Here is a 27,667-nt window from a genome sequence, read left to right as displayed (position 1 = left end):
AAGGTTTTTCTGCTTCTACAGAAAAAAAGTTAATGTCTTTATCCTTATAGTTCCCAGCAGAGTGAGCAGGAAGGCTGCTGTACGCAGAGCACCTTACATTTGTTCAATAAAACATTGATGCACTGCAATTCAATGTAATATCTGAGCCGTTTCATATGAATAATTAACAACAGCCAACTGGAGATGTGAAGCTCTCTGCTGTAGCTCTCTCAGTAACTATGTGACTGTACGTGAACAGTGACAGGTCTTCACTGTTATGTAACAATGCAGAAGAAAGCAGAGCTGAGCCTTCACAAAAAAACAAGACTCCAGGCTTTCTGCACCTGTTTTATTTGACTTTCACAAGTAACACACACACACACACACACGCACGCATACACAGCAGAAATTTACTGCACTTGCAACAGAGTCAGTCTCTCCATAACCATTATTGTGTTATGTGGCTTGACAAATGGCCCTCACCTTCACTGCAGGGCAGAGCGAAGCCTGTGTCGATGGCTGTGTGAGTGGTGCTCTAAATTGTGCAGGAGCAACGTTGCTTCAAGTGAGTGCCTACAAGTGTGATGAAGGGTATGTAAAGAGTACACCTGAGGACCTGACGCAAGGTTGCTTTCAATTGGTGCTGATGACAAAAATAGAGACCTCAAAGAAGTCTGAGATTCAAGAGTTAAACATGTTAAAGTGTCAGTAAAAACAATTATATCTGGTGGTCTGAAATGTGTGTGAGCAGCACACAGAAACATTTACATCTCACATTACATTTAACAAATCTGTGCAGGGTACAAATCTGAGCACGACTTTTAATCCAGCCACATCATGACATCATAACCTTTGTTACAAAAGTGGCTGCAAAAAAAAAAAATCAATATCAATCTGTGAAAACATTAAAACTAGAACAAAACGTCTTGTTTCACAAGATGCCTGTGAGTCAAGTGGACGAGTAACATTAATCTTCACGGACGTCAGGAGGTGCAGCCCTGACGGTGATCACAACAGCAGGTCACAGCACAGTCAGCAGCTCTTCACAACCCAATAAGTTACAGAGATGAAAACGGTGACTCAGTCAATGTTTCCCAGTGATTACTCAATCATCCCCACCTCTAGGCTGGAGGCGATGTGGAAGCCAAAAAAAAAAGGAAACCTTGACTGAATCATCGTTTAAACTTACAGAGGGATTGATCAACCCACTAATGTGAGTCACAGCCATTTACACAATATTTTAGTACTGACAATCCACTGATCAATACAAGTGAAAAGGATGGTTTGTGGGATGAAAAAACAATTTACAATCATGTAATCGTGTATATTCTGACATCTTTGTGCTGTAAAGAACAAATCTTTCACTGATCTTCCTGAATGTGCTTTCAGTTCTTGTGTTTGCATACAGAGGGACTCCTCCGCCTGACATCAGTGTGAGTCTGTTAGGTTGTGTTACATGCTGATTGATTGCCAGGCCAGCGACCCCAGCTGTCCTCCCACCCAGCACACAGCCACTCCCAAGGCCGATGCCACCATCACAGCCAGGCTGGCCTTGAGCACAGCGCCGGGGAGTCTGCTGAAACGAGCAGGGGCCATGCACGCCAACATGGCCACAGTCACGGTCAGGGTGAACAAAATGGAGACAGCGGTGTTTATGGCCACTATCTGGCCAAACTTGGCGAAAGGCACAATGACACAGAAGAAGAGGGGCACTGTGGAGATCACTGTGGTGACGGCGCTGGACACTATGGCAACGCCCACATGGTTCACTGCCTCCAAGGTCCGCCTCTGCCTCTCAACAGCAGGCTCCTACAAACGAAAAAATGCCTGAGTGAGAAAGACACTCCTCTTTACTCTGAAGCCTTCAGGGCAGTTCTCACCTAATTCAATCCAAAGTCTTAGTCATTAGCTTGTTTATACATGAGGAAACAGAAAAGGAGGACATTTTTTTGTGTTCACTCATAATCAAGTTGTGTAAATAAATGTAGACTCATGTACCAAGTTTTGACCCGGTGTAGAGGGCATGGTCTCCCCAGCCAGCAGGTAACCCTCCACAAGGTGCAAACAGTAATCCACTGAGGAGCCAACAAGTATGGAGAGAGAAATTGCCTCCACTGCACCCATCTCCCAGCCAAGCCAATACATGAAGGCCACAACCAGACAGATCACTCCTGTGGAAGGACGAGAACCCACAGCAGGATCAAACCAAGGCCTCCACGTTCAAACACCTGAGCGTAAAGAGAAGCTAATCTCAAATTTGTATGTAAACTTCCCCTCTTACCTAATATCGTGATGAGCACTGGCAAAAGCAGCAGAGGATGAGCAGTAAACACAGATACAGCTGCCACACAGATGGCCAGAGACAGCAGCAGACTCCAGAGGGCACTCTCCACACCTACAAACAGAGCAGGGAGCAGCAGATTAGCAGGGTTTTCCATACTGCTGCTTTCACCGTCTCCAGAGGATTAATCCATCACCAGGAAGCAGAAGAACATCGCTTAACACCAAGTACCACCTCTCCATTTACCTATAATCTCCATGAAAATCTGCTTCCAGTGCTCACAGGTCTGGAAACCCCGCTGCAGAGCAGAGGATTGTGGGAGAGCGGCCAGCTGCTCCTGGATGAAGTTCTCCCACTGGAGGAAGTCAGAGTAGGTCTGGAAGGAGGATTTCCCCTTGTATGTGGTCTGAAGAGGAAAGAGAGAGTAAAAAGTGAGGAGTGGATGTGCTGGTCTGCGGCACTGAGAGATGAAAAGCTGAGATATGATGGGACTCACGGACTCAAAGGCCATGGACAGCCAGCGGACCTTTCCTCCGTGCATTCCCACCACTCCGTGGGAGAGCTGACCCGGGAGCAGGTTGGGTTCAGGGAGAGCGTGGCACTCAGGGTGGAGCAGAGGTAGAACAGAAGACAGTTTATTACCTGAGGAGGGAAGAAAGTATGTCCTTTTCAACAACACTTTCATTTGCTTTATATTCTTATTCTAGAAATTCTGATGTCCTGTTTTTCTTATTAGATTGATTTTATGTGAGCTGATGTGTTAAGCATTGTCATCTAGACCCCTACATCCATAAAATCACAGCAATCATCTGTCTGCAATCATCTGACACCATCAATCACAAAATATTACTGTCCAAACTCCAGAAATATGGCATTCGTGGACTGGCTCATGACTGGCTGACCAGCTACCTGGAGGACAGGCATCAATTTGTTCACATTAACAACCAAAACTCAACTCTGTTAAAAGTTACATGTGGGGTGCCCCAGGGGTCAGTCCTGGGACCATTGTTGTTCATTCTGTATATCAATGATTTATGTTTGGTTTCCAGCTCACTCAAGTGTATTTTATTTGCTGATGACACAACATTATTTGTGGTGGAAAACACCTTAAACAGCTTCTGGATACTGTGAAGAGTGAACTTCAGACACTCAAAAAATGGTTTGATGGCAACAAATTATCACTTCACCTTGGGAAAATGAAATGCATGTTTTTTTGGAAATAGGGCAATAGATCATTACCACAATATCAAAATAAATGACGTCGAAATTGAAACTGTGTGAAAAAATTTTTAGGTGTTATAATTGATAACAAATTAAATTAGAAATCTCACATAAATCATGTCTCAGCTAAAATTTCCAGATCCATCTCAATCCTGTATAAAGCTCCAGATATTCTGAACCAGGATTCTTTGTACATGCTGTATTATTCACTCATTGTCCCATACATGACATACTGTTTGGAGGTCTGGGGAAATACTTATAAAACAAATATTCACCCTATTTTTCTGTTACAAAAAGAAGCCATACGAATCACGAGTAAAAAAATAAAAAAAAACATACCGTGAACCAACCAATCCCCTTTTCTTGCAATTCAGTATACTAAAATTTACAGACCTAGTCGATTATAGCACAATGCAAACAATGTATAAAGCAAAAACTGGTCAATTGCCACAAAGTATTCAGAAGCTGTTTATAATGAGAGACAATCCATATAGTCTGAGGGGTACATTCATTTTTCAAAAACCAAAGATATGAACAAATACCAAATTGCATTGTCTGTCGTTCACTATATACTAAATACTGAAAAGACTTTACAAAAACCATATTATTTAAAAATATGCATAGGAAAATACTAATCAATAGGTTTGACATATTACACACTTAGTTCCAATTCTACTAGCAATTATATGCACTTACATTGTTTTTCTACAGAATAACTTTGTGATTTTTTTTTTTTGCTCTTTATCTAATAAGATGAGAAGGGTAGGTTTCAATAAGCTTAAGCTTCAACCTACACCCTTTCAGGTTCTCTTGGGAATTGTGAAATTTCAAAACTATATTTTGATCTTGTCAATTGTTTCATGTTTTTGCAAGAGAACCGAAATAAATCTATTTCATTCATTCATTTATTCATTCATTTTCATTCATATCTGTCAGAAGACATTCCTCAATTTAAATATTAGCCGTAAAAAAAAAAAGTTTAAATTCCTGAGGCAGGGTTGGTCTAGCTGTGGGTTGGGTTGCTCTTTTCGAGCATTGGATTTGTGGACTGGTATGTGCTTGTTTTGACATATGGAATAAATATGCTTCATAAACTTCTCCACATGTCCTGTCTCTCTTCACTTGTCCAATTCAACAAAAGTAAAAATTAAATAACAGAAAAAAAATGAAGAAAGTCTAAAGCTGTCAGGAAAAAAAAGATCCATACAAAAAAAGATGGGATTTTATGAAAGATTTCTGTCTGATTTGTGTTTGAGTGTTACCTGATGGCAAACACTGTGCTCCCCCTGGCTTTACAAGCTTTCTGTTTGCGCTGATTGCTTTGCAGATTTTGCAAAGATGTCCCATTTCCTGGAAAATGTCAAAGTCTGGATCCAATATGATGCTGCCCTTTGAAGAGAGTTAAACACTACATCAACCACATGCGAAATTAATCAAACAATCTGGCTCTGAATCACTTTTGTTGATTATAACTATTCTCCAACACAGGTGTGACTCTCACCATGTCTCCAATCACGTGGTTGTCTCTGCGTCCGGTTCGGTTCACACCCAAGATGCCAAAGACAACAAAGACCATCGCTCCTGTGTCCACTAGAGGACGCACTGCTGGATGGCCACAGACGCCGCCGCTGCATGGGTTGAAGCCAGAAGTTTTAGATGGTTTCATCTTGGCTGTGGGATCTTCAGAAATGGAACCAGAGAAAAAAGCTCTTATTAGGTTTTATTCATACAGAGTAAAATGTGTGTATAAGTGAAGCACTGGAAAATCCCCAAGTGTGTTCAGAGTGCCACTTTAAGAGGCGACATTTAAAGAAAGACTCATATCAGAGCAGTTCCTTTACTTATGAGACTCCATAAAACTAAATGACATAAAAAGACGTTTCATGCAGTGTGAAAATAGTTTCCCTGATGAGCTGAAAACTCTCTTAATCATATTGACTCTGTGACACTTGCTCCCTCACCACTGGGAAGAGGAGAATAAAAGGATCCTTGTGTGGGTCCATCAGGCCCAGAACTGATGCCACAGCCAGGCCGACCCGCACACACTCTGGTGGGATGAGGTCTCAGGTGGAGCTGGGCGTAGTACAGCCTCCTAAGAAGGAAAAGCAGAAATGACTGATTGTCCACTAAATCAACATGACAGTTCATCTAATTTGAACCTTTGTGTGTGTGTGTGTGTGTGTGTGTGTGTGTGTGTGCGTGCGTGCGTGCGTGTGTGTGTGTGTGTGTGTGTGTGTGTGTGTGTGTGTGTGTGTGTGTGTGTGTGTGTGTGTGTTTTCACCTGCAGTGCTGCTGCGCAGATGATGCTACATAAAAAGAAAACTCTGGCGTCCAGCCATGATGGGGGTCACATGAGGTGGATGTAATCATCCAGCTGGGGTACGGATGGTACACATGGGAAACACACACTGTCATTCTGCTGGTGTAATTGCTGCGGGGCTGATAATAAGCCTATTCAGATAAAACAAGATTATTTTTAAGCTGCTTTGGTGAGGCATATCACAGATGGGAGATGTAACATTGCAGAGAATTATTAAACTATCATTTGGCAGATTTATTTTCCTCTCTAACCTGAAACGATGACACCTCTTCATGATCGGGGCCACATAGTTTCCACGGGGAGGGAGTGCTGGTGTTCAGGGAAAAGCGATAGAGGGTAGTAGAAGCTCCGAGGTCCAGCTTTGATATGTATACTGTGAGTAAAGAGCCTGAAAAACAGAACACACTGTCAAATTTCAACATATAAAGATTATAAATCTGTGAGAACAAAGGCGAGAGGAAAATAAGCTTCATATGCTGAATTTCTACCTGTTTGATTTGTGCCAAGATTGGGTCTCACTGAGCTCCGAGCAGCAGTAGACGTCATTGTGCTCGTCACTTGCTGATGTGTAGAAAACTTAAACGCAGATGAGGAGGTGTGAGAGTACAAAAGGTGGGGCTTCTCCATGAATACACCTGCACAACGAAAAGTGCAGATCAGATTTGTTATTTCTGCAGGGTGGGCCAGAAAGATTTACCCATCCTATAACTCTATTTTGTTTGTTAAGCTTTTGTCCTAGAAACGTAAAATTTTGGATAGTTTCTCCTAAAAGGTATAGCTTCTGATGTACCTGAGTTCATTTGTTTACTTCTGATGATTGTTGAGTATGGCATCGAAGGGTAAGCGTGACCAGATTGTGGTCTTGAAGGAGGCTGGACTGACAACAATGCAAATCATGAAAAAGGTGAATGTTTGTCGTAAGACTGTCTGCAATGTCATGAAACGATACAAGGAGACTGGCAATACCACCAGCAAGCCAATCCCTGGAAGAAAACGTTCAGTCTGGACCAAAAGGGTTGTTGAGATGGTGAGGAAGAGAATCCAAAGGAATCCTTGCAGGAGCATGAGGGCAACAGCAAAGGAAGTGAACATCTCAAGAATTTCACTGAGGAGAATCCTCAAACAGGATCTCGGACTGAAAGCACTAAAAATGCAACACAGACAACTGATTTCAGCCACTTTTAAGAAAAAATGGCTTGACGGGGGAAAATGATGCTGCAGGAGATCCAGAGTGCCACAGACAAAGTCCTGGTTTGGTCTGATGAGAAGATCTTCACCGTTCAGACAGTGGTTGATTCCCAGAATGACAGGGTTTATGCACATAGTGCACAGCACCTACCCGAAGGCTGCAGAACTCATTTTGGTCGTCAGAAGCCAGCTGGAGTCATGGTGTGGGCTGTTGTTGCATCTGATGGCTCAAAGTCTCTTTAGGTCTTCATTCAGGAGAGTGTGAAAGTGAACAGCCAGGTGTACCTTCAAATGCTTGAGGAAAAAGTGTTGCCTTGTTGTACCAATGTGTTTGGAAACCAGTATGTCTTCACACAAGATGGATCAGCAGCTCACACATCCAATGTCCCACAGGCCTGGTGCAAGCAGCACTTTCCTGGCTTCTGGGACAAGAACATGTGGCCTCCGTCAAGTCTGGACATCAATCCAATGGACTTTGTGATCTGGTCTATCCTGAGAGGGAGGTCTCAAGAGTATCTCACAGCAGTGTCACCGCTTTGAAGACAGCTCTGATGAAGTCATGGTCAAAACTTGATGCAGAGACAGTGCAGCGCTCATGCCAGGCAGTGCCAGGTCGTCTCCAGGCTATGATGAAGGCAAAGGGCGGCCATATTGAGATGTAAATCTCTTTGGTGACAGAGAATAAAGTATAGAAACTGTGTTCAATGTTTGTTTTGTTTGTCTGCAAGCATTTTTGTATAGTGCAGAAAAAAACAATGGGTAAATCGTTCTGGCCCACCCTGTAGGCTCCAGAGATTAACTGGTAAATTACCAAAGTCTCACCTGAGCACATGGGGCAAGAGATGCCCTGACCGCTGAGGTTGCTCCTCAGGGCCAGCAGAGACTGGAGGTTGGTGTCCCGGCGGAAAAGAAGCGGGGCATGAGTAGCTGGTCTCAGGAGACAGCAGCATCCTGCAGATAAGAGCAAGACCAGGAGGAAGACGCCTGGGACGAGAGGAAGACAATGATGAACAATGACAGAGAAAGAGGGGAGTGATGGATTAGATAGAGCTGCTGCTGCTGATGGACGGATCAGGAGAAAGGATCAATTACAGTCACTCCAGAAAAGATAGAGGATAAATATTGTATGAAGGCTGCTAAGTCTTCCTCTGACACATCCATTTCTCTCAAGGCTACACAGAGATTTAAGCTTTTCTTCAATGGTTCTTGTGTAATCTGGAGGTTACTCTAATGTCTAAATCAGTGATTCACACAGTGAGGACCTAAGTTACTGCAGGTTGACCACAGCTTTAATTCATTACTTTCATAACTGATAGTACGCAGATGTAATATTCACTGAATTGTAAAGCTGAAGCTTGTCTGGCTCTAGACTATTTTTAGTTTTCAGAGGACTGTGACATTCTTCAGTTTCTAATCGGTCTGTCTTTATCGTAGATCAAGAGCTAAAAAAGTTGAATCTGAAGAAAAAAAGCAACTGAGCGAATCATCCCTGATCTTTTGAAGTTATCAGTGGAAAGTGGTGTCAAACTCTGAGTTCAATCTCAGAGTTTAAATTAAATCTCACCAAGAACAGCTCTCCGATGCTCCACAGCTGGGTCTGCCACTAAATGCTTCAGGGCCCATTGAAGTTTTGAGCTCACCACACCCACGTGCTGCCGCCCTGGAGGGGAGAGAGGTGTCTCCACTGGCAGCGAAAGAATGGCTGTATCGCCGTCTGTGTCACAGGAGCCTGGGAGAGACAAAGGCAGAGGCTTAATTGTGCCTGGACAGCAGCATTTTACAGCCTGGACTCAGTCCCTGTTCCCAATCTGCCCCCATCATGCATCAATGTAAGAGAGATAACAATCCTACCTGGCTCCATTTCCACCGACAGAAGCGCCACATCATCATCTTCATCCGACAAAGGGCTGTGGCTCGCTGACAACCCTAAAAACAGCTTCCAGCTTCAGAGGAAGGGGGCAGTTTAGGACGGGAGGCAGCTGAAGGGATTACATCTCGTCTGTGGTGCTGCACAGCATGCACAAATAACATCTCACACAAAAAGTAAGGAAATAACCGCTCACCAATTCAGCCAGGCTTGTTCCTGGGGCTCCACACACACAGTCCAGATGCACAGTGTGGCTGGCATCAGAACAGATACCCAGAGCCAGCAGCAGCTGACAATGAGGGCCATGAATAGGCCGAAGTCATGCACGGCTGGGATCTAAGTGTCAGTTAAATGGAACACAGTGTAAAGGACCTTGAAACATTCAATTTGTGCTTATCACATGAGAACGTCTGTGTGCTGAGAGAGGCATTTCTTTTCATCCATAGCAGAGCAGTCATTCAGTGGCTCTGTGCAGATCTTATTACAGCTGCTTTTCTCTCCTATGATTACCTGAGAGAAGGTGTTCGCAGCATAAGCAGCTGCAGTGGTGAAGGAAGTGAGGAAAGTAGCTCTGCCAGCAGTTTTAATTGTGTAGACGATTCGCTGCTGAGGCTGATGCAGGTGGGAAGCTTGTCTGAAGGTGCTGATGAACACAAACACATCATCCACCCCTGAGCAACAGAGAGAGAACAAATGAGCTGCCTTATTATGAAGTGTAGTAAACGCACCGGCAAAAAGGGCTGTTTAACATTAAAACATGATGAATCTTTAATACAAATGTGTCTTATGGTGACTTCAGTTAGTGTTTTTCTTTCTGTTCTTAGATCTTAATGCTTCATTTCATACAACTATCACATCTTGTTACAGGGACTTGAACCGTTAAGTGGCATCACAGGAAGTGTGTTACCTTGGTTTACATCACATTTGTCAGATTGATCTTAGATTGACCAAAAGTGCAGGTGTTGGTCATGGTGTACCACACAGGTCTGTGCTTGGGTAGAATAATTTCTCATGCTTCCTCCAGGTAGTTCCATGAGCAAGGAGTCCATAAATTTTCACAGCTGTGCAGTTGACACTCTATCATCCTGATCAGTGAAGCCAGAAGAAACCAATCAGCTAACTAAAGATATAAAGACCTAGATGATGAGAAAAGTCTTGCTGCTCAACTAGGACAAAACTAAAGTTGTTGTTCTTGGCCAAACACTGAGCGCCTGAGTTTCCCTTCCTTCTCTATCCGTCTAACCTTCATGTCCCATTAAAGCCTCTGTCTACAGATCTTTCCTGGGATCCCTTAGCTCACTTGTCTCATAGGCTCCTCTGGATCATTGCTTTAGACATCCAGCTTCTGTGGACATGTCAGACTTCAGCAGCTACAGCTATAAATATCAGTCTCACATTATCATCACCATTAGGACAAGAATGTTAATTTTAGAAAAGAAAAATCACTCCAACTGTTATAGCTGATATTTTCATACTCTCATTATCAACATAATTATTTTAAATGCTCGACCTGTTCATTTCAACTTCAAAAAACATTATGGTCAGTCTATTATCCCTGACTTTTAGTTCCTGAAAATAGTTCATTTTAAAACCATATTCATACTTTACTGTAATCATAAGTCTGCATAAACTGTTTTTTGTTGTTGTTGGTCATGATGATCAATCAATCAATCAGCTTTATTTATAGATGATGATGACGACGATGATGTGGTTGCTGTAGGCCTCTCTCTATCTTTATCCACTCTGTCCTCCTCTCTAACCCAACTGCAGTCTCAGTAGATGTCAGTCTAACCTGAGTTTGGTTCAGCTCAATGTTTCTGCCGGAAAAACAGGAACTTTAAGCAAGTTCTGTAACTTGCTAAAAGCTGCAAAATGCTCTGTTTATGATGGGTTAAGATGAAATAAGACCAAGTCTTGCGTTTAAATGTTGGGTTTTTAATGTAACAGAGTAATGCTTTAACATGCTTTTGACATAACGTGCCTTGAGAAAACATTTGTTGTAAATTGGCGCTATATGAAATTAAAGATGCTTTGCATCTTGCAACCATCTGGCCTGGAGTCTGTCATAAAGATATGACTTTTAACCAGGTGTGTGTTCGTTTCGTGACAAATTTTCTTTTTTCAAGACAACTGTTCACCAAATACAACGGGTTAAGGTAAGATATTTATCCCTACAGTAATGTAGCGCTGTTTTAAGAGTGACAACAAGCAAATGTTATAAGTACCATTAGTCAGCAGCTGGCTGCTAGTAGCCTGGTGCTAGGACGTAACTGTAAACTAAAGTGACAAGAAGCAAACTGTATGTTTCTACAGTAGTTTTCCATATACACAGCGCTGACAGCCCGGTGCTCTGAGACGTGTCTGTAATGTGTAACGTTAGTAAATCCTGGTTAGCTATGTCCTGCTAGTCATCTACCAAGCAGAGCTAACGTAACCTCACTCTTCATTTTGTTGATCGGCTCTCAAGTTTGAACAGACCACTGCAGATTAACTGCTGACTGTGGGTTGAAGTAAACATTATCACTAACAACTTAGCCCTTTTAGTCTTTAGCTTGGGCTAATTAGCTTTTTTTTCCTGCTTTTCTGTCCTTTTTCTGTCCGACAGTTAGGCTCCTGCGTCCACCATCACTACAAAATTAATCGAAGAAATTGTTTTTAGCAGAGAAAAACTAGATCTTTTATCTCACTTCTAAACTTTGTCAGCCTGCGTGGTGTAGTCATAGAGACCTGGACGTGCTGTAAATCAATCCAATGATTCTTCCAATAATAACCAACATTGGTTCTGATAATCTCATTTTAATGTGTGGATTACGATCAGGCATATATCTGGTAGGGAGACTTCTTTAGGAGCACTTTAAAACTCCTCACAGCCCCTTTAAAATGGAACACAGCTGTATGATTTCTCCCTTTTGTTTGTCTCTTTTCCCCTTCAGATATCTCTTTAGTGCCTTAGCTAGTTATAAACATCAACAAAGTGCACCTCAGCTTTGACATTAGAAGAGACAATTCTTTGTTTCCCTCTTTAAGACAGGGATTTTTTGGTTTCATGATTCAGTCAACTCAATTTTCTAACAACAAATTTCACAGTTTAAGTCATTTAAGGTGTCATATGTGACCACTTTAGTATTGGCAACACCATAATCCTGAGGAAGTCATCTGGTGGATTTTGCACTTGAACCATACAACCTGTTCCCCTCTTTTCAGTCTGCATGTCTCACAGTGTTAAGCAGCTGTAGCAGCTGTTAGCTCAAGCAACAGAAACTAAACAAGGAAAATTAAACCATTCTCTATCTTTTAACTATTTCTTTGACAGAAGTGTATGAATTTCTTCTTTTCTTACCTATACCAATAATTACAAAGGCTGCAACTCCATTGAGAATGCCCAGGTACCGCACGCCAAAGACAACATGGTATAAGAAAAGAGCCATCAAGCAGCTCAGTCCTATGCTAGTGAGTCCAAGGAAAGTCAGAAATACTGCAGACAAAAGAAAACATTCATACCATTACAAAAAACTCACATGGATACACAATGTAAACACTGAAATAGCTGCACACAAGAGCAGAAAAAAGGAGCACCACACTGTACCAGAAAAGGAGGTAAGGATGTAGACGAGCACCGTGATGCAGGCTCCACTGATGACAGCCAGCATCATGTCATTGTGGAAGGTGTGTCTCACCTCATCATCAAACAGCTCAGTTCCTCCATACAGCACCTTCACCTGGCTGGGACGGCGGATATAAATAAAAAGTAGCATCAAATTACAGCTCTTTGCATCAGTTTCTGGTAAATGTGATGTATGTAAATAATATCTTGCTGACCTGGTAGACTGCTTGGCCAGCATGTCTGCATACTGGACCACAAAGTTTTTAAAGCGAGATCTTTGCTCTTCACTTCGATCCTGCAGGGAGTAGTATGAGGGAAGAGGAGCTCCAAAGTGGATCTCACTGCGTAACAGAGAGGAGGAGAGATGCTCAGGGGACAGACTCTCATCCACGTACCAGTAGAACTGTGGGTGGGTGATGGCCAAGCTCAGAGATCCTGAAAAGATAGACACAGCACAGTTAGAAGGATTGTTCCATTATGTCCTAAAGCTGGGTTTTTTTTCCCCTCACTTCATGCACTCTGGACGTACCTTGAATATCTGCCAGGTCTGGGCCCATGCCGTCGTAGTAAATCTTTCCTCCTTTTTCACTGGGGTAAAGATAGGACAAGAGAGAGCTCGGTGGGGAGCAGTAGGATGGCCCCAGAGGCAGATCTCTTAGCATCTCCAGAGGCTTCCAGCAGAACTGATGAAACTGCGGATGCTGCATGAGCAGATGCTCCACATGATGAATCGTTTGCAGACGTTCTGGGGTGAAGATATTGTGATCGCCTTCTCCTTGTGCCACAAACACCAGCTCGATCCTCCACAGAGCCTGGCTCTGTGTGTAGTAATTGGGGGCAAACCTGCTCCTCCTAATGAGCGGCAAACTTGAACTTTCCTCCAACGATTTCCTCTCATCCTCCTCTGCTTTTTTATTTGAGATCTTATGCTTCACAATTTCCCCCTGAGCCAAATCATGCCCTGTTCTTTTATCTCTGCCCGCTGCAGCGCCTTTCGTCTGATCATCTCCTGAGTCTAAAGTGTCATTTTGAGGACTAGGGGACCTGACGCCCTCATTATCTGTCCTGTTTAAAACATTCTTCCTGCCCAGCTTCTCCAGCAGTAGTTCCTGCAAGGCTTCAGCCTGGCTGTGATCTAAGTCTCGCCTTCGTCTGTCCCAAGAGCCCAGCTGAGTCTTAACAGCGATGGTGAGGGCGTCAAAGCGCTCAGCAGAGAAGTGACTGTGCACCTCAAAGGCACTGTAGGAGAGATCTATGTCCAGGGGAGGGCAGTAGAGGAGCATGTAGGTAAACAAGGTGCATGGGAGCAGGATAGCGACCCCCAAAACCACTCCACTGGCCCAGGGCTGTGTGTAAACCCATCCTACTGCCCTCCATGGTCCACACAGCACAGCCTCCTCAGAGAAACAGCTCTGTCCAGGTGCACGAGCAACTCCATCCTCATCCTCCTGCTCCTCTTCCTCATCTTCCATCCCTCCCCAGCTGGTCTGGAAAAGCAGCGGGTCATCCTCCACATTCATACTGGCACCTATCAGGGACCAATGACACCAATTGTTATTATCACTTACACGAAGTACCACCAATCCTCTTTTTGGAGTTGATTTAAAGGGGACATATCATGCTTGTTTCTCCTTTTCACTATGCCAGACTAGGATGCCTGTAAAGCATTTCTGCCCTCAGTACAAGTCATTTAGTTCCTTCATTGCCCCACAATAGCGTTCTCAATACCCTCATTTTAGGCCATTCTGAAGATCTTGTTGAAACGCTCCGTTTGGAGAATGACCTCCAGTAACCTCGCAACGTCACAGCCCTTTGTGCTCTGATTGGTCAGTTCTATCAGAGGGGCGGAGGGGGTAGAGCCATGGGGTGGTTTTTGCGGCATGGCAGTATTTACAAAATCGCCGCATTGAATGGAGCAGACCGAGCGAGTTTGCTGTTTGCCAAAACTTCACCGTAAGGTATTGATAGCACTAATAAAATGACAGAGTGTAGGATATGTCCTTATGTATTAGACCCTGAGTCAGACCCGGACGGTTCTGCAGCTCAGGAGGAAGAAAATCCACCTCAACACAGATCATCTCAAGACGCTTCAGTGTGGTGTGTCAAACCGGTACTGTAACATGTATAGTTTATACGTGGAAATATAGGCAGACTTCACCAATAAACTATTTCTATAACAGGGCTCCATCCTGCTCCTTCACTTTTCTCTGTTTTATCCATCAAGCTGAAAGTGTAGTTTAAAGATCGCCTCTACCAGCAGTTCATCACTATGTTATTACCGCAGCATTATTGTGGTCCAGGTTCACAGTGCATGTCAGAACAAGCATGCAAACATCACAGTCTCACAACTATTGCGACGTCTGCTACAACTACAGTGTTTTAACTGCTAATTCACCATGTAAAGCCGAGCTGCTCAGCAGAGCAGAGTCCCTGCATCCAGCACTCACTCAAGTTAGCCAGAGCCAGTAGGGAGTTGTATTTATACTCGGCTCTTGGTGGGTGTATCCCTCGGTGGCGGTTGTGTGACTAACTGACATCACAGAGGAGGAGCTGCTTTATCAGATTACTCCAATAAAAAAAAAGGATCCTCGAGTCGTCACGAAGGTCGAAATCTCGTGGCCAAGTGGCAATGACCTATTTTCAGAGGTATCAAATCTCGTTCTAGGATATCAGAAAAAATACAATATCTCATTTTTTGAAAATTCAGGGGATGAAAGGTCTTGTTTTCAAATCTATTATATTATATGTAAATATTAAATCATGGATCAGCATGATATGTCCCCTTTAAGTAGAAAATGGCTGTCTGAACCGTCGGCAGCTGTAATGAGTATCAGACAAAAATGAAGGACAAACTTAAACTCAGCTAACAAGGACATTGGAGTTAAGTCTGTCCCAAGCAGCTGTCAACAAAGGGCCTCCTGTGGGATAAAACAGAGGAGGAGAGACTTGTTCCTATAAAATGTATACTGCCTAGTTGAGTCCTGCTTTGAGATGCTGATCACAAGAGCTGGAGGGTGAAAAAGTTAAAAGCTTTGATTTAATTCTACCCTCTGTCCGTGTGTGTGCCTGCCATCATCACCCAGAGACGGTCTGCTGGTGGCTCCCTACATCAGCAGTCAAGGTAGCAGAGTCTGCTCTGCAGCAAATTAAATCATCTCACATGTCTAATTACTGACAAGAAGAGCGGGTGCGATATTCGACTGAGTAGTGAAAAAGAAATGGTTTATCTGCTGCAATAGGAACCCTTTGGCTAATAGTGTCAAAAGGTGCCACTTTTTCTCCCCTCCTCATCCACACAAAAGATGCTGTACACAGTTTGCATTCAAGTGGCAGTGAACCTGCTAACTGCAGCAATTTATCTCTTTAAAAACTGAGCTTTAAGGTCAGCCAAGTGAGACGGTGAATTTTGATTATGTGTAAAAGATATCTGTACTCCTCTCTGCAGCTTCAGAGAACGCTTTCATAAAATAGAAGAATTTTGAAATGATAGCCTTTAAATCAATATTTGTAAGAGATGGCTTCAAGTGTTGGAAAGCAGAGCAGAAAGAGTCATGGGAGGCAAACCTAGGAGGTAAAACTGAACTGGATGCCTGGTGATTTATGGGATTTCATCACTTTTTCTTTTTTTGTGCTCTTACACCTGATTGAGCTTTATTTCATGGTACTGTAAAAAAATGCCAATACCTGCTGAAGAAGGTCGTGTTGTGCAGTCACTTTGCCCACAGAGTCAACCTCTGGTTCATTTAAGCTCAGGTTCCTGTCTTTCATAACCTCATCTGAGAGTAGCCATCTTTAATGTTCTCAATGTGTTTTGAGCTGGATTTGCTTTTTCATATTCAAAGAGCCCGTTCATTTGGAAATCAACCACTCTGCTGTGTTTGACGATGTAGGGGAAAAAAAGGGCCTATTTTGAGCCCCTTTTCATCACCTGCTTTTATTAATCACCTATTTTTTTATCACCATGTCATCTCTTCACATAACCAAGGACACCAGTGCATCTTTTAATCGGAGAGCAGCGGCTCAGAATCTGCCTACTCTGACTCCTAATGCTCTTTCGGGAAAAAAAAAATCATTAATGATTCTGGGAAAGTTTGGTTTCAAATTGCAGAAACAGAAAATGAAATAGGCTGGTCTAACAGAAGCCTCAAATTATTTTCAGTAATGATACAGCACTTAACGGCTGTAAAGTAAAAAGACAGTCATCTCTTCCAGCTCTTGGATTGTTCTCGGGGATGTAGTTCTACACTGCTGTTTCAAAGTGAACACTGTAACTGACGTGGTAAGGCAAGATGCTTTTTTCTTATTCAAACCTGTTTGATGAAATGTGATGCGTGATACCTACATGTCCAATTATGTAATCAATCTTTTAAACATTGCTGTGATAATACAGCACAATTACAGAAAATTAAAGGCAATACTCCTGCTAATTTTGGTAATCAGATTATCATAATCCTGTTACATTTCATCTCTCCCTCAACAGTTTGTTTTGATGATGATGCTCTCATCATCAGGAGATGAGAGGAGGCTCCAGGCAGGAAAATGATGAGTGAGAGGTGGAGTGGAGGAAAGAGGGGAGGAGGGGGGAAAAACTGGGGAATGATTGAAGACACACACAAACACATACAGAAACACAGCACTGCCATCACTTTTTGAACAAAAGACCGAGACCTCAAAGATCAGCGAAAAGGAATTGTGCTTCTCTGCTGTTTATTATTCATAGAAAATCTAAATGAGAGGAATATCTTCACATCTCAACAGTTCCATTTCTGTGTCCATTTTACATCAAAACAGGCTGATCAGTGGTGCAGCTGTCAGAGTCTGACAGTCTGAGGAACCCATTAGAGACTAGTATGCAGACTTAGTGCCTGCAGAGCTATAATCCCCTACAGCCGTGTGTGTATCTTACAACAAACAGCAGGTACAGTGGAGGAAGATATCCACAGTGATGCATGGCCTCTAGGTAACATCCTTTTCTCTTTTGACGAATGTGACGCGTCTTTGCAGCCAGAAACATTGCACCTTATATACAACAATCATGAGCAGTGAGCAGCAGCAGAGCACTGTGAGCGCTGCAGAGTCGGGTATAACTAATGTGTTTACAAGCTCCCAGAATTGTTCATTCAAGATTAGCAGTACGTAAACAATTCAAACACGCTGCAGGTTTGGAATAAAAAAAAAATAGAGTGTAATGTAGCACCTTTCATTCCGTTTCCATCCAGAGTTAATGCTTTTTTGCAAAATGGCTCAGTCTGTTTCAAAGCTCTTCCTAAAAGTGAACCTGTTTCTTTGTCTTTAATGTTGTGTTCACCTCAAACTGAGACAGATAAATGCACCCAGTTCTGACAAAACAACTATCTGCAGCGTTTGAGGTAGGAGATCTTTTATTTATGGCTGTCAAATGAAGCTGCCACCGTATCGTATATGCTTTGAATAACCTCACCACAAATAGAAAACTCATTTTGAACAATTTGTTTACATTTCTGAGAATGAGGTGGCAATACAGCAGCTGGAGGTTTGTGTTTTGCAGCACACAGCTGTTTTAGGCTGTTCAGTGAGTTGTAAGCAAAATGGGGGGTGAACCATAAGCTCCTCTAGATCAGATTTTTTCATGTATTTTTTTTTCTCCAACAAACACAGGGATTAGCCAAGTGTCAGCATTTTTCCCTTCACTCTCTCTTTTCAGTGTTTGAGGTGGATGAGGTTGGAGCTCTGAGCAATCCCAGTCTGCTGTGAGTCTGAACTCATCACCTATAACTATCTCCATCATCCCTCCTTTTGCTCACCATCTCTCACTTGCCCTTTTCCTCCCTTCAGTCTTCCCCTCTTTTTCTCCACACCTCTATCCTGTCCACCAAGGTGAGAGATTTGTAACCTTCATTGCTGACTGCAGCTAAAAATAACCCCATCCTCTTCTGTTTATCTCTTCTCCATCTCATCCAATATGGATATCACACGCTGCCTCCTGCCCCACACACATATTCAGCCTGGTGTAAAGTCAGCCAGCATACCACCTCATTTAAAGGGGCATTGATTTCAGCACCAGTGCCCTATGAATATACTCCTTATGCTTGAGCGCTCACAGTATGTTTATTGAAGACGTGCCTCCTATTCTTCACGCACTGTGAATACAGAGTCAAGTCCAACTCTCTACATCCGTTTTCACCTAACAACACTGTTCATTTTCTTATTGTCAAAGAATTTATGCTCACTTTGACGGTCTGTGAACAGTCTGTGAAGCCTCTTGGGGCTAAACCAGGCAATTTCCCCCACTCTCCTGAATAAAACTGATTAAATAAGCCCCACACAACAGCTTTGGTACTTACATTTTTCTCATAGCGTAAAAAAACAACACACACAGGGACATAATGAAGCCCATTCCCCAGAACTTATCTGCTTCGGTTACTCTTACGAACAATACTTGTAATCAAGATGAGCTTTTATTGATTTTTGAAACAACTTTCTCACTTTTTCTGAATAGTTGCACAGCTGACTGGTATCAGGAAACACAAAAACAAATGTTTTCCTATCAAAGCAAACGTCTGTAGTGCTGAAGATACTCTTACCTGATGCTGATTAGAGAAGAATCCCAGGTGAAACGTTCAGGCCTACTCAGTCCACTGATGATGTGCAGAACTTGTGCTCTTAAATTTCATCCCCTCCATGTTCTGTTGTGGTTGAAAAAAATCAATTACTTTGTTATTGTCATAGTTAATAACTCATCAGTGAAAAGAAAAAACAGGGGGGTCCTTACTAGACAGTCACACTCAAAAAACACTCCCCCAACACACACTCCACAGGAACACTCTATTATAAGCTGTTAATATTCTGTTGTTTTCCTCTCCTATTATGCTCCCTGGTCCTTTTTCTATCTTCTTCACCCTCCCCTCCTCTCTTACCCGGTTGTCCAGGCGACAGAGTCAGTGAGACATTTCTTCCCAGAAGCTCCTCTCTCTCCCATGGCTTTGTTCAGCCTGCTCCGCTGACTGGCTCACCAGCAGAGAGGCAAGGAGGAGAGTGCAGCCTCAAAACCTCTCCACTCCCCTCATGGAGGACAAAGCAGCCTGCAGGGTTTAATACACGGTTATTTTTCTTTTTCTTTATCCGGTTCCACTTCAGTACAGCTTGTTTAAAGTGATTACAGTGTTGGAGCTCTTGTGATGCTACAGTCGAGACCCCTCCGAAGCTATCTGAGATGGTACGGTCGAGTCTAGCCTGTAGTTGGTGGGGAGATGGGGTGTGTTATATGAGGGTGATCAGAATAACTGGCTACAGTGGGGGACAAAGTGCAAGCAATTTAAAATAATCACCTGAAGTAAGAGTTCATTCCCTAGCCGTTCATTTGCCTCACTGAGTGCTCTCACAGCTAGAACATGAAGCCATTTAATCTGAATCTCTGTTTCAGATGCAATCTGAGTGCCCAGAGCAAACCAACACTTACTGGGTTTATAGGTTCACTGATTTCCCTTTTCATGGCTTTATTTCCTGTCGAGCAAACAATACTCAGATTATAGCACCACTGCTCACTCTCATCTAACATTAATAACTAGCTCTCTCCTCTCTTACCGCAACATTCAACTTCATCAGTTCACGTCTCCACCTCTGCTCACTTGGCACCCTTCAACTTGGTTTGCTTTGACTGTAAAAGATAAGAATCATCTCAGAGCAAGAGGACAGGTTTCAGCCAGTGTGACTATTTCTGCTGGGAGCATAAATTAAGCAGGTTCAGAGTCATGTTGCTGTTTGTTTGTGCAAATGTGCATTCTAGCCCTCCAGGACATTCTCACCCTGTAAAATCAGCGACACAGACTTCTTTCAGCCAGTTGAAATCAATGAAAAGAATGTGAGAGTCTAATCATATCTACGACCGCAGCACTGTGGGAGGGAAATAAACAGGCCTTGCTGAAAACTGATCAATTGTTATAAGTGTATGTCATCAATAACACCCAAACAGACTCGGTGCAGTGTCCTTTGTTAGGGTTTAATGAGTCCCTCCAATCTTAGCAGACTTCATTCAGTAAACATGTTTCACAGATATTGGCAGGCAAGAACTCAGAGGCAGTCGACACAATAATATTCATCATAATATACATTAAAATAATACAAAATGTACATAACTCAGTCATTCATACAGTGACTCATGCATACCAGACACACATGCAAATGAACTCAGAGGCTTTCAGAAAGACAGAGGAGAGGATGTTGGGTTTATTTCCTTTGCTTTATCAGGGTCCGGTTAAGGCAAGCCTTCCTGAAAAGCCATATTTTAGGATGAGTATTTGTTCGTTTATTTGTTTTGGTTATGAGAGGAGTTCACATTAATCACTACAGCACTGTGGGAAGGAATTTGGCAAAACAACAGTCTAAGTAAGGAACAGATGGGAAAAGATGAGAAATGTGTACATCAAGTGATATTACACAATTGAATGATTATTGGCAACAGAATCTCTCTAATTTGAGGTGTAAGCTGAAGTTGAGGGAAAAGTACATGCAGGAGTTATCTGTGTACTGAGTTTCTTAAAATTCAATAGTGCCTTTACTACTGGACAGGGACGATAAGATTGAGAATTCACATTTATATGATCTGGGTCTTAAATTTAACAAGTACTGAAGAATCCTAAACACACACATACGCACACACACGCACGCACCCTATGAGGTGTCAAAATCTATAGAAGAGTGTTTTTTGCACCTTATATCAACAAGAAAAAATGTATGACGGGAGGATTTGGTCTCTTTTTTCATTATTAAACACACACCTTAAAGGTAATTGCAACAGGATCATTGAGCTGATATGTAAATGTGTCTTTGGAAAGTAAAACTTATTGATTAGCAGGGAAAAGCAATCTGCATCCTGTGGCTTCAAAATGACAGTGTTCTGTCGACAGTGAAGCATTGCAGTCTGCCTTGATTGAGTACAAAATTCATTTCATTTTCTAAATCTGGTGAGTGTTCTGAAGCTGGGGATTTAAGTTGGAACACATCTAATCTAACATAATTTTAGCACCTGCTGAAGTGGCTGAGGGGAAGCCAGGGTTATTTTTTTTTTGGAGCGTGGATTTCTACAGAGTGAACATATTTAGAAGGAAAAACAGCAGCCATGAGAAAAACAGAAATACTCCATATGTTATCTACATTTTACATTACAGCAAAAAGATTTTTGACCCAACAAACATAATGTCAAGGACTAAATTTGTTCTGGGCTGTGTTGTTCTGAATGTAACTTTACAACAACACATTCGGCCTGAGTGTTTAATTAATTTCTGTCACAACAAACACATTCACAGTGAAAACCAGCAGCCTCGTTGTCTTGGTCAGGCTGACAGCTGACAGGATTAAAAGACGTCTTAATGTGCTATGTTCATTGGTCCATGAGAAAACAGTGGTACTGCTGACACACATAAACAATCGCACACACACACACGCAGACACACACTAACATTCACTTTCAGAGCTGTAAACTCACATACACTCTCATACTCTCAAAGCTGTCCTGTGACAGGGGAATTGTTCTTTCCTCTGGCTACCACAGATGGGTCTCCCGGATCTCAGAGATGATGTTACTGGCTTTTTTGAGTGCCTAAAAAAAGAAGAAAAAAAAGAAAGAGGGCGATTAATTTGCTGGCCTTGAAGTAGTAGATAAAAGAAATAGTGAAAGGACTTGCTTTCCCTTGATGCTTAGAAACTACTCAGAGAACAAAAGCGTCAGCCAATTTTACCTCAAGCATTTGCGCAACCTCAGTACGCTGCTGTGCCGTGTCCTGTGACTCAATGAGCAGCCCCTGTAGCAGTGGCTGTTTGTAAAGCTGGCCCACCAGCTCACTCTGCAGATGCTCTTTCACAAAGTTCACTAAGAAGTGCATTACAGTCTTGGGCACACTGTGAACACACACAGCCCCGAGACTAAGTTAGAAAATCAGCATCAATAACATCTAATGGAGTCTACAATAGGAAAAGAAGAAGTGATGGAAAAGAGGGGACAAACCCTCCAAGGATTCTGGACTTAGTCCAGCCGTACCTGTCTTGGATGCTTTTGCGGACAATGAGGAAGTAGCATTTGATGAGGCGCTGGATGACCTCACAGTCCCTCTGCTCCCTGGAACTCAGCTTGCGGGCGACTGGCACTGACTAGCAGAGGGGGGAGGGGATTAAAATGTTTACAGTCTGCAATGTATTCCCCACTAAGTGTTTTGTCCTGCTGCTAATCCCACCACTCACTGTGTCAAGGAGGTTAATGGCCTGGCCTTTGCTGGGGCTGCCAAAACCTGCAGCAGGAGCTTTCTCTTCTGCAAGCTTCTCATTCTTCCAGCGTTTCCCTCCATCGAGGCTCTCCGCCTGACAGCGAGAAATCATGAGAGTCAGATGGTCAAAGTAATTTGGGCTGAGCCTGGATTTCCACAATACACTGTACTGTACTGTCTGTGTGTAGACGTAATGGTTACAGCTCCACAGAACAGACCTTCTTCTGTCTATCCTGGTAGAATAAATGCTGAATACAAAGTACCTGCTCTAAGAGACAAACAACTACCTGCTGACTGTTGACGGAGGCTGAGACCTGTCCTGCATCGGTGAAGTCTGGATGTTTGGTATTGATGTAGGCAAGTTCTATTGCTACTAAATTATGAACCTGAGAAAAAAAAACAGAGAAAGTCAGTCAAAGAAACTCAATGTTAGTTATTTTAATTACTATAAAGGATCATTTTAGTGAAGCTGTGGATTACCATGTCATTAGTAATCGGGAGGCGCTTCCTGAGTAATCCAGTCACCACTTCCACAATGGAATCGTGCAGTTTGGGGAATCGCAAAAGCTCCTTTCAAAGAAAGAAAAGCGCTCTTTCAATATGGTGCTGTCATTTATTCAGTGCAGCTCTGTCAATCAACATCTGAAGGCAAACCTGTGTGCTAAAGGAGGAGCAGTGCTGGATGATCCTCTGCAGCTCTTCATGAACAAGCTCCACACAGCGTAGACTGGGCTCCTCCAGTCGCTTAATTTGCCGCTTCACCAGTAACTCAAAAGACACCTCTGGCACAAAAAGGGCTGGCCGGGGACCCTGTCGCGCAGCAAACACAAACACACTCACAGATCAACTCTCCTGCTATTCCTTCATAAAAGAGACTCAAACTTGGGTTTTACAAACTACAAGAACAGGAGTGAGGAGAAGCTCACCGTAGCATTTCGAATGGCAGTAAGGATATCAAGCTCAGTCAGTCCTCCAAGAGGGTCGATGGACTGCAGAGTGCGACCAAAGGTCTCATGGAATATGTAACAGATCCGAGCACCACCACAGCTGTAGAGAAAATGGGTTTAGCCGTGACACTGACGCAGTTTCTCTGTGCTGAGCATCAGCTGTATAAGTCACAACCAAATTAAAAATGGTCTGAAGAAATTGTCAATATTTGCCCTCTGCATGGTGGAACAAATTAATTTCCTTGTGGTACAAGAGCTGCTGTTATAAAGGTGCCAAATAAGATGCTGATACCACTTCAATTTACAAGTACATTCCCCCAAGGACATAACCCTCATGGCAAACACTGAAAAGTGCTGTCAGTTTAATGCTGAGTTTTGCAACAAAGGTGCTTAACGTGATGATCACTTTTATCAACATAGGCAGTTAAGGTAATTCAGAACTTAAGTCAGATCCAGAGGCTGTAAAGAGGTCTGACTCACAGCTCTGAGGTCTGGATGTATCTGGCTGTCCCCTCGATGGTGTTGCAGTAATCACTTGCAAACTTGGTGACAATCTGCAGAAGCGTGGCGCTGTGGTCTTCTACTGGCTGGCCATAGCTGTTGAGCCGTGCCTGGTACTGAGCACTCAGAACAGTCACTCGGGTTTTGAGGTCTGGCAGGCAGTCCCGGATGTGGTGCATGAGCAGCCTGCTGAGAGTTTTGGCGAGATAGCGTGAGCCAGAGCGGGAGGCAAGAGAGGGGTAGTGGCGCTGCAGGAAGGCTTGCTCATCTTTCATTGAGTCCTCCAGGCTCTTCTGGGTGTTGATGTCATGCTGGCTCCTGTAGGAAATCAACAATTAGGGAGAGAAGGATGAGATAATAAAGGTAACAAATTAATTAAAACCGTGCCACCTTGCTGTTAATTGTAACTAAAACATTGCAAAGTCAAAAGAAATAAATAAATCAACTCTTTAATATCACAAACCTGTTTACCACCCCTATGATTCCAAGCCTGACAGGAATGACTCGACCCAGAAGGACCTCAAGTGCATCGGTCCCTGCATCCATCAGGTCCAGTTTACTGACCACCAGCAGTGTTCGCCGGCCTGGCAAACACAGAGACCTTTAAATACATACTCAAGCACAATTACTAGTTACACCACTGTCTTTTTAATCAATATTGTAAAAGACAGGAGTATCTGTGCAGGAAAACTGACAAAAACAGGTTTCTAACAGGACAGGATTGAGACAAATAGGGAAACATTTGGGCAGAGAAACAGACATTTTGGCTGGCACACCATCAAAGTGGCATTTGAAAGTCATAAAGGTATCAAAGATTACAAAAGGCAGACTCTCATTATCTCGAGGCAACATGGTAATTGAAGATACATGTACTTTCTAAGCACCTCTTAACTGTCAAACTGCTGTTAACAATAAAGTCTGGAAAGTTCAGCAGCCTGAAATAACTTCAGTACAATGCATTTTCAATGCACTATTAATAATTCATAAGGCTTCCCTTCTTGAAGCATGTTATGTAATAAGCACTGATGGAGAGGACAGAATATCTAATGAAATCTGAGAAGAGAGGCCTGTAAATCAAGTATCCTACCATCTGGATCAACCTCACGAGCCAATTTCAGAGCATCGGAGGTGGCCAAGTCAGAGTTGGCAGGGGACACAGCAAGGATGAGGGAGTTTGGATTGGAGATGAAGGACAAGATCATCTCTTGTACTTGAGTCTCAATGTCCTCTGGCTGATCCCCGACAGGAACCTGAGGCAACAACAATAAGCAGCCAATGTTATTGTAAGCACAGCACCCGTGGAGTGCTGCTGAAAATCACACAGTGCCAAATTTGTTTGTAGGACTGAAACAAAATCACAAGTGTTACCTTAGTTATTCCTGGTAAATCAACCAGAGTGAGATTGAGCACCTTGGGTGAATATATCTTTAGATTGATTGGCTCCGGACTGATCCCCTGTAGGGCAGAATAAACACGGGATTATAATGATTTCAGAGTTGGAAGTTCACTGAAAGTGTCACTGAAGTACAACACAAGTATACAAATACTTTCTTTCACCTTGTTGTCACCTGAACTGCGTTCAGTCTCTGCTTCAATCTCCTTGCGAATTTCCTGAAAATCTGAGAAGATCTGTCAGAAATATATGAAAGTGGTGTGTTAAAAAACAGCAGACGACAAAGATGAAAACATTAACTTTATTTCACTTGTTTAGATAAATGTACCTGGTTCTTGCAGTGCAGAAATGTACCCCATTCTTCAGCTTTGATACCTGATCAAACAGACAAGAATAAGTGTGAGTCGTTTCACACTTAGTGCTTAGAGCCAAATAAAGTGGGACAAATAAGGAAAACTGAAAAGATTATAAATGGATTAAAATCGTGCTTGGTGGATGTTCAGATCAAACAGAAAAATTGTATGGGGTCAACAAAACAAATGAGGTTATACAAAGACAAGTCTGGGCACATCAAATATATATACAGAGACCTGGATAGCTGTTTTGGACATTTTGTTTTACCCCATGTCCTGAGAAAGTGGTGAAGAAGAAGAGGAAGAAAGACTGAATGTTAGCAACCAGAGACCAAAGCTCTTTGGCCTGCAGTTGAAACAAAATCTTAATCACACAGAACATAAATGAAAAGCCTGTCCTGCTAAAAATGCTGGCTATCAATTAAAACCTGTATTAAACCTAGAACTTAAAGCTTTTATAGTATGTCTAAAAAGAATCATCCCTCTAAAATTTTAAGTATTTATGTACAAAAGAGTGAATGTGTAGGTACCATTCTCAATCTTCAGTCTTTCTTGCAGAGGGGAAACATTAATGAGTTGCAACACGAGGGGTCGTCTTGTGACTATGCCTGATCCCCGAGGCAAGAAATCACGTCCAACAAGGCTTTCCAGTACAGAGCTCTTTCCACTGCTCTGTTTGGTACATAAAAAAGCAGAAATTATAGCAGCACCCCAAGCAGGTCAACTCAGCTGATTGTGCATAAAGTATTTTTAATTTAATTTAAAAAACAAACTACTCAAATGAAACATGTAAAGCTTAAAGAGGGCTTTAAGACCACAAGTATATATAGATATTCCGACTTAAATTGATAGCTGACCTGAGATCCAACAACGACTATTTGGGGCAGCTGTATGATCTCTGAACCCACTGTGAGAAAGACCTCCTGCAGCCTGTTGATGATGGGGATCAGGGTCTCCATCCCTCCAACTGTCTGGGTACAATTTCTATTTCAGTTAAACAGAACAACCAAGAAGTGTTTAACTGTGATCACAGGTGATAACTTAACACTTTTAAAAGAATGCCATGTTATCCCCCTTGGAGAATGGTGAGTTACTGTGACCGAATGAGAGTGGTCCTGATGAGAGGGGTGTAGCGCGATAGCATCAGTTAGTTCAACACCGCACCTAATCCTACCAGATTATACACTGGATTTCACATTTTAATCTGGCTCACCGTTATTAATCACGGCACTGACCTGACACACGATATTTTTCTCAATTAGATGCCCGCAAATGATGAATTGCTCGATATCGCCGGTTGACTGGATTTCAGCGGGCTAAAGCTAATTGTTAAAGGCAGGAAGTCACAAAGATGTGCTAGCTTCTGCTAATGCTAACCGAGCCGCTGGAAAGAACGACATACCACGATCTTACCTTTGTTCAACAAATAATATCCGTCCTTATCCAATCTTTCTACACATCATATTTTATATAAAATAGCACAATCGTCAAAAGCATCCCATTTAGTCCGAAATACTATTTTTTAAAAATAGCAGGAAAGCAATGACAGTCAGTTCAACACATAGGAGGTGCTCTCATTGCTCTACCAAGTCCTGATTGGACACAAATTATGACTCATGACCATTGGCGACACCTGATTGGTCGAAACGTAATACAGTCACTGTTTTTGTCCCGCCTTGTCAATCGAGACCAAACAGCATATTACATTTATCACTTTATTAGTAAATATATCCAGTCAAATTCATTACACTGTTCACGTTAATAGCAACACAAAA

The 27,667-nt window shown here is 42.6% G+C and overlaps 2 protein-coding genes across 6 annotated transcripts; both read right to left on the bottom strand.

The window, feature by feature from the left end:
• Positions 1 to 14: 14 nt before the first annotated feature.
• disp3 (dispatched RND transporter family member 3) lies at positions 15 to 19,583 on the bottom strand. Of its 2 annotated transcripts, none has more exons than XM_074669514.1 (22): positions 19,357 to 19,583; positions 19,024 to 19,125; positions 12,990 to 13,988; positions 12,676 to 12,895; positions 12,443 to 12,579; positions 12,197 to 12,331; positions 9,367 to 9,527; positions 9,053 to 9,192; positions 8,841 to 8,932; positions 8,554 to 8,718; positions 7,812 to 7,973; positions 6,290 to 6,436; positions 6,053 to 6,189; positions 5,763 to 5,932; positions 5,443 to 5,573; positions 4,983 to 5,161; positions 4,744 to 4,870; positions 2,757 to 2,902; positions 2,507 to 2,666; positions 2,261 to 2,374; positions 1,978 to 2,150; positions 15 to 1,788 (listed from the first exon to the last, which is right to left on the bottom strand). In XM_074669514.1, exons 3-22 carry the CDS (start codon positions 13,978 to 13,980, stop codon positions 1,432 to 1,434), a joined length of 4,044 nt encoding a protein of 1,347 aa, XP_074525615.1. In that variant the 5' UTR covers positions 13,981 to 13,988; positions 19,024 to 19,125; positions 19,357 to 19,583; the 3' UTR covers positions 15 to 1,431. The 2 variants fall into 2 exon arrangements, with proteins under 2 accessions (XP_074525615.1, XP_074525616.1); XM_074669515.1 differs by lacking the exon at positions 19,357 to 19,583 and adding an exon at positions 19,212 to 19,348.
• An 839-nt stretch (positions 19,584 to 20,422) lies between these two features.
• On the bottom strand, positions 20,423 to 27,510 carry LOC141790076 (dynamin-1-like protein). Of its 4 annotated transcripts, none has more exons than XM_074669707.1 (18): positions 27,306 to 27,510; positions 26,750 to 26,876; positions 26,423 to 26,564; positions 26,130 to 26,168; positions 25,868 to 25,914; positions 25,704 to 25,775; positions 25,515 to 25,601; positions 25,234 to 25,396; positions 24,610 to 24,730; positions 24,126 to 24,464; positions 23,625 to 23,745; positions 23,353 to 23,508; positions 23,179 to 23,268; positions 22,986 to 23,084; positions 22,676 to 22,792; positions 22,476 to 22,585; positions 22,177 to 22,336; positions 20,423 to 22,037 (listed from the first exon to the last, which is right to left on the bottom strand). In XM_074669707.1, the coding sequence occupies exons 2-18, from the start codon at positions 26,849 to 26,851 to the stop codon at positions 21,981 to 21,983; spliced, it is 2,022 nt and encodes a 673-aa protein (XP_074525808.1). In that variant the 5' UTR covers positions 26,852 to 26,876; positions 27,306 to 27,510; the 3' UTR covers positions 20,423 to 21,980. The 4 variants fall into 4 exon arrangements, with proteins under 4 accessions (XP_074525808.1, XP_074525809.1, XP_074525810.1 ...); XM_074669708.1 differs by having other exon boundaries at positions 26,750 to 26,863; XM_074669709.1 differs by having other exon boundaries at positions 26,750 to 26,859.
• Positions 27,511 to 27,667: the final 157 nt, after the last annotated feature.

This window comes from Halichoeres trimaculatus, unplaced genomic scaffold (genome assembly GCF_033239565.1).
Source record: "Halichoeres trimaculatus isolate MK-OKI-2021-1 unplaced genomic scaffold, fHalTri1.1 fHalTri1_scaffold_5, whole genome shotgun sequence".
NCBI lineage: Eukaryota > Metazoa > Chordata > Actinopteri > Labriformes > Labridae > Halichoeres > Halichoeres trimaculatus.
This window is presented reverse-complemented; position numbering and strand designations above follow the sequence as displayed.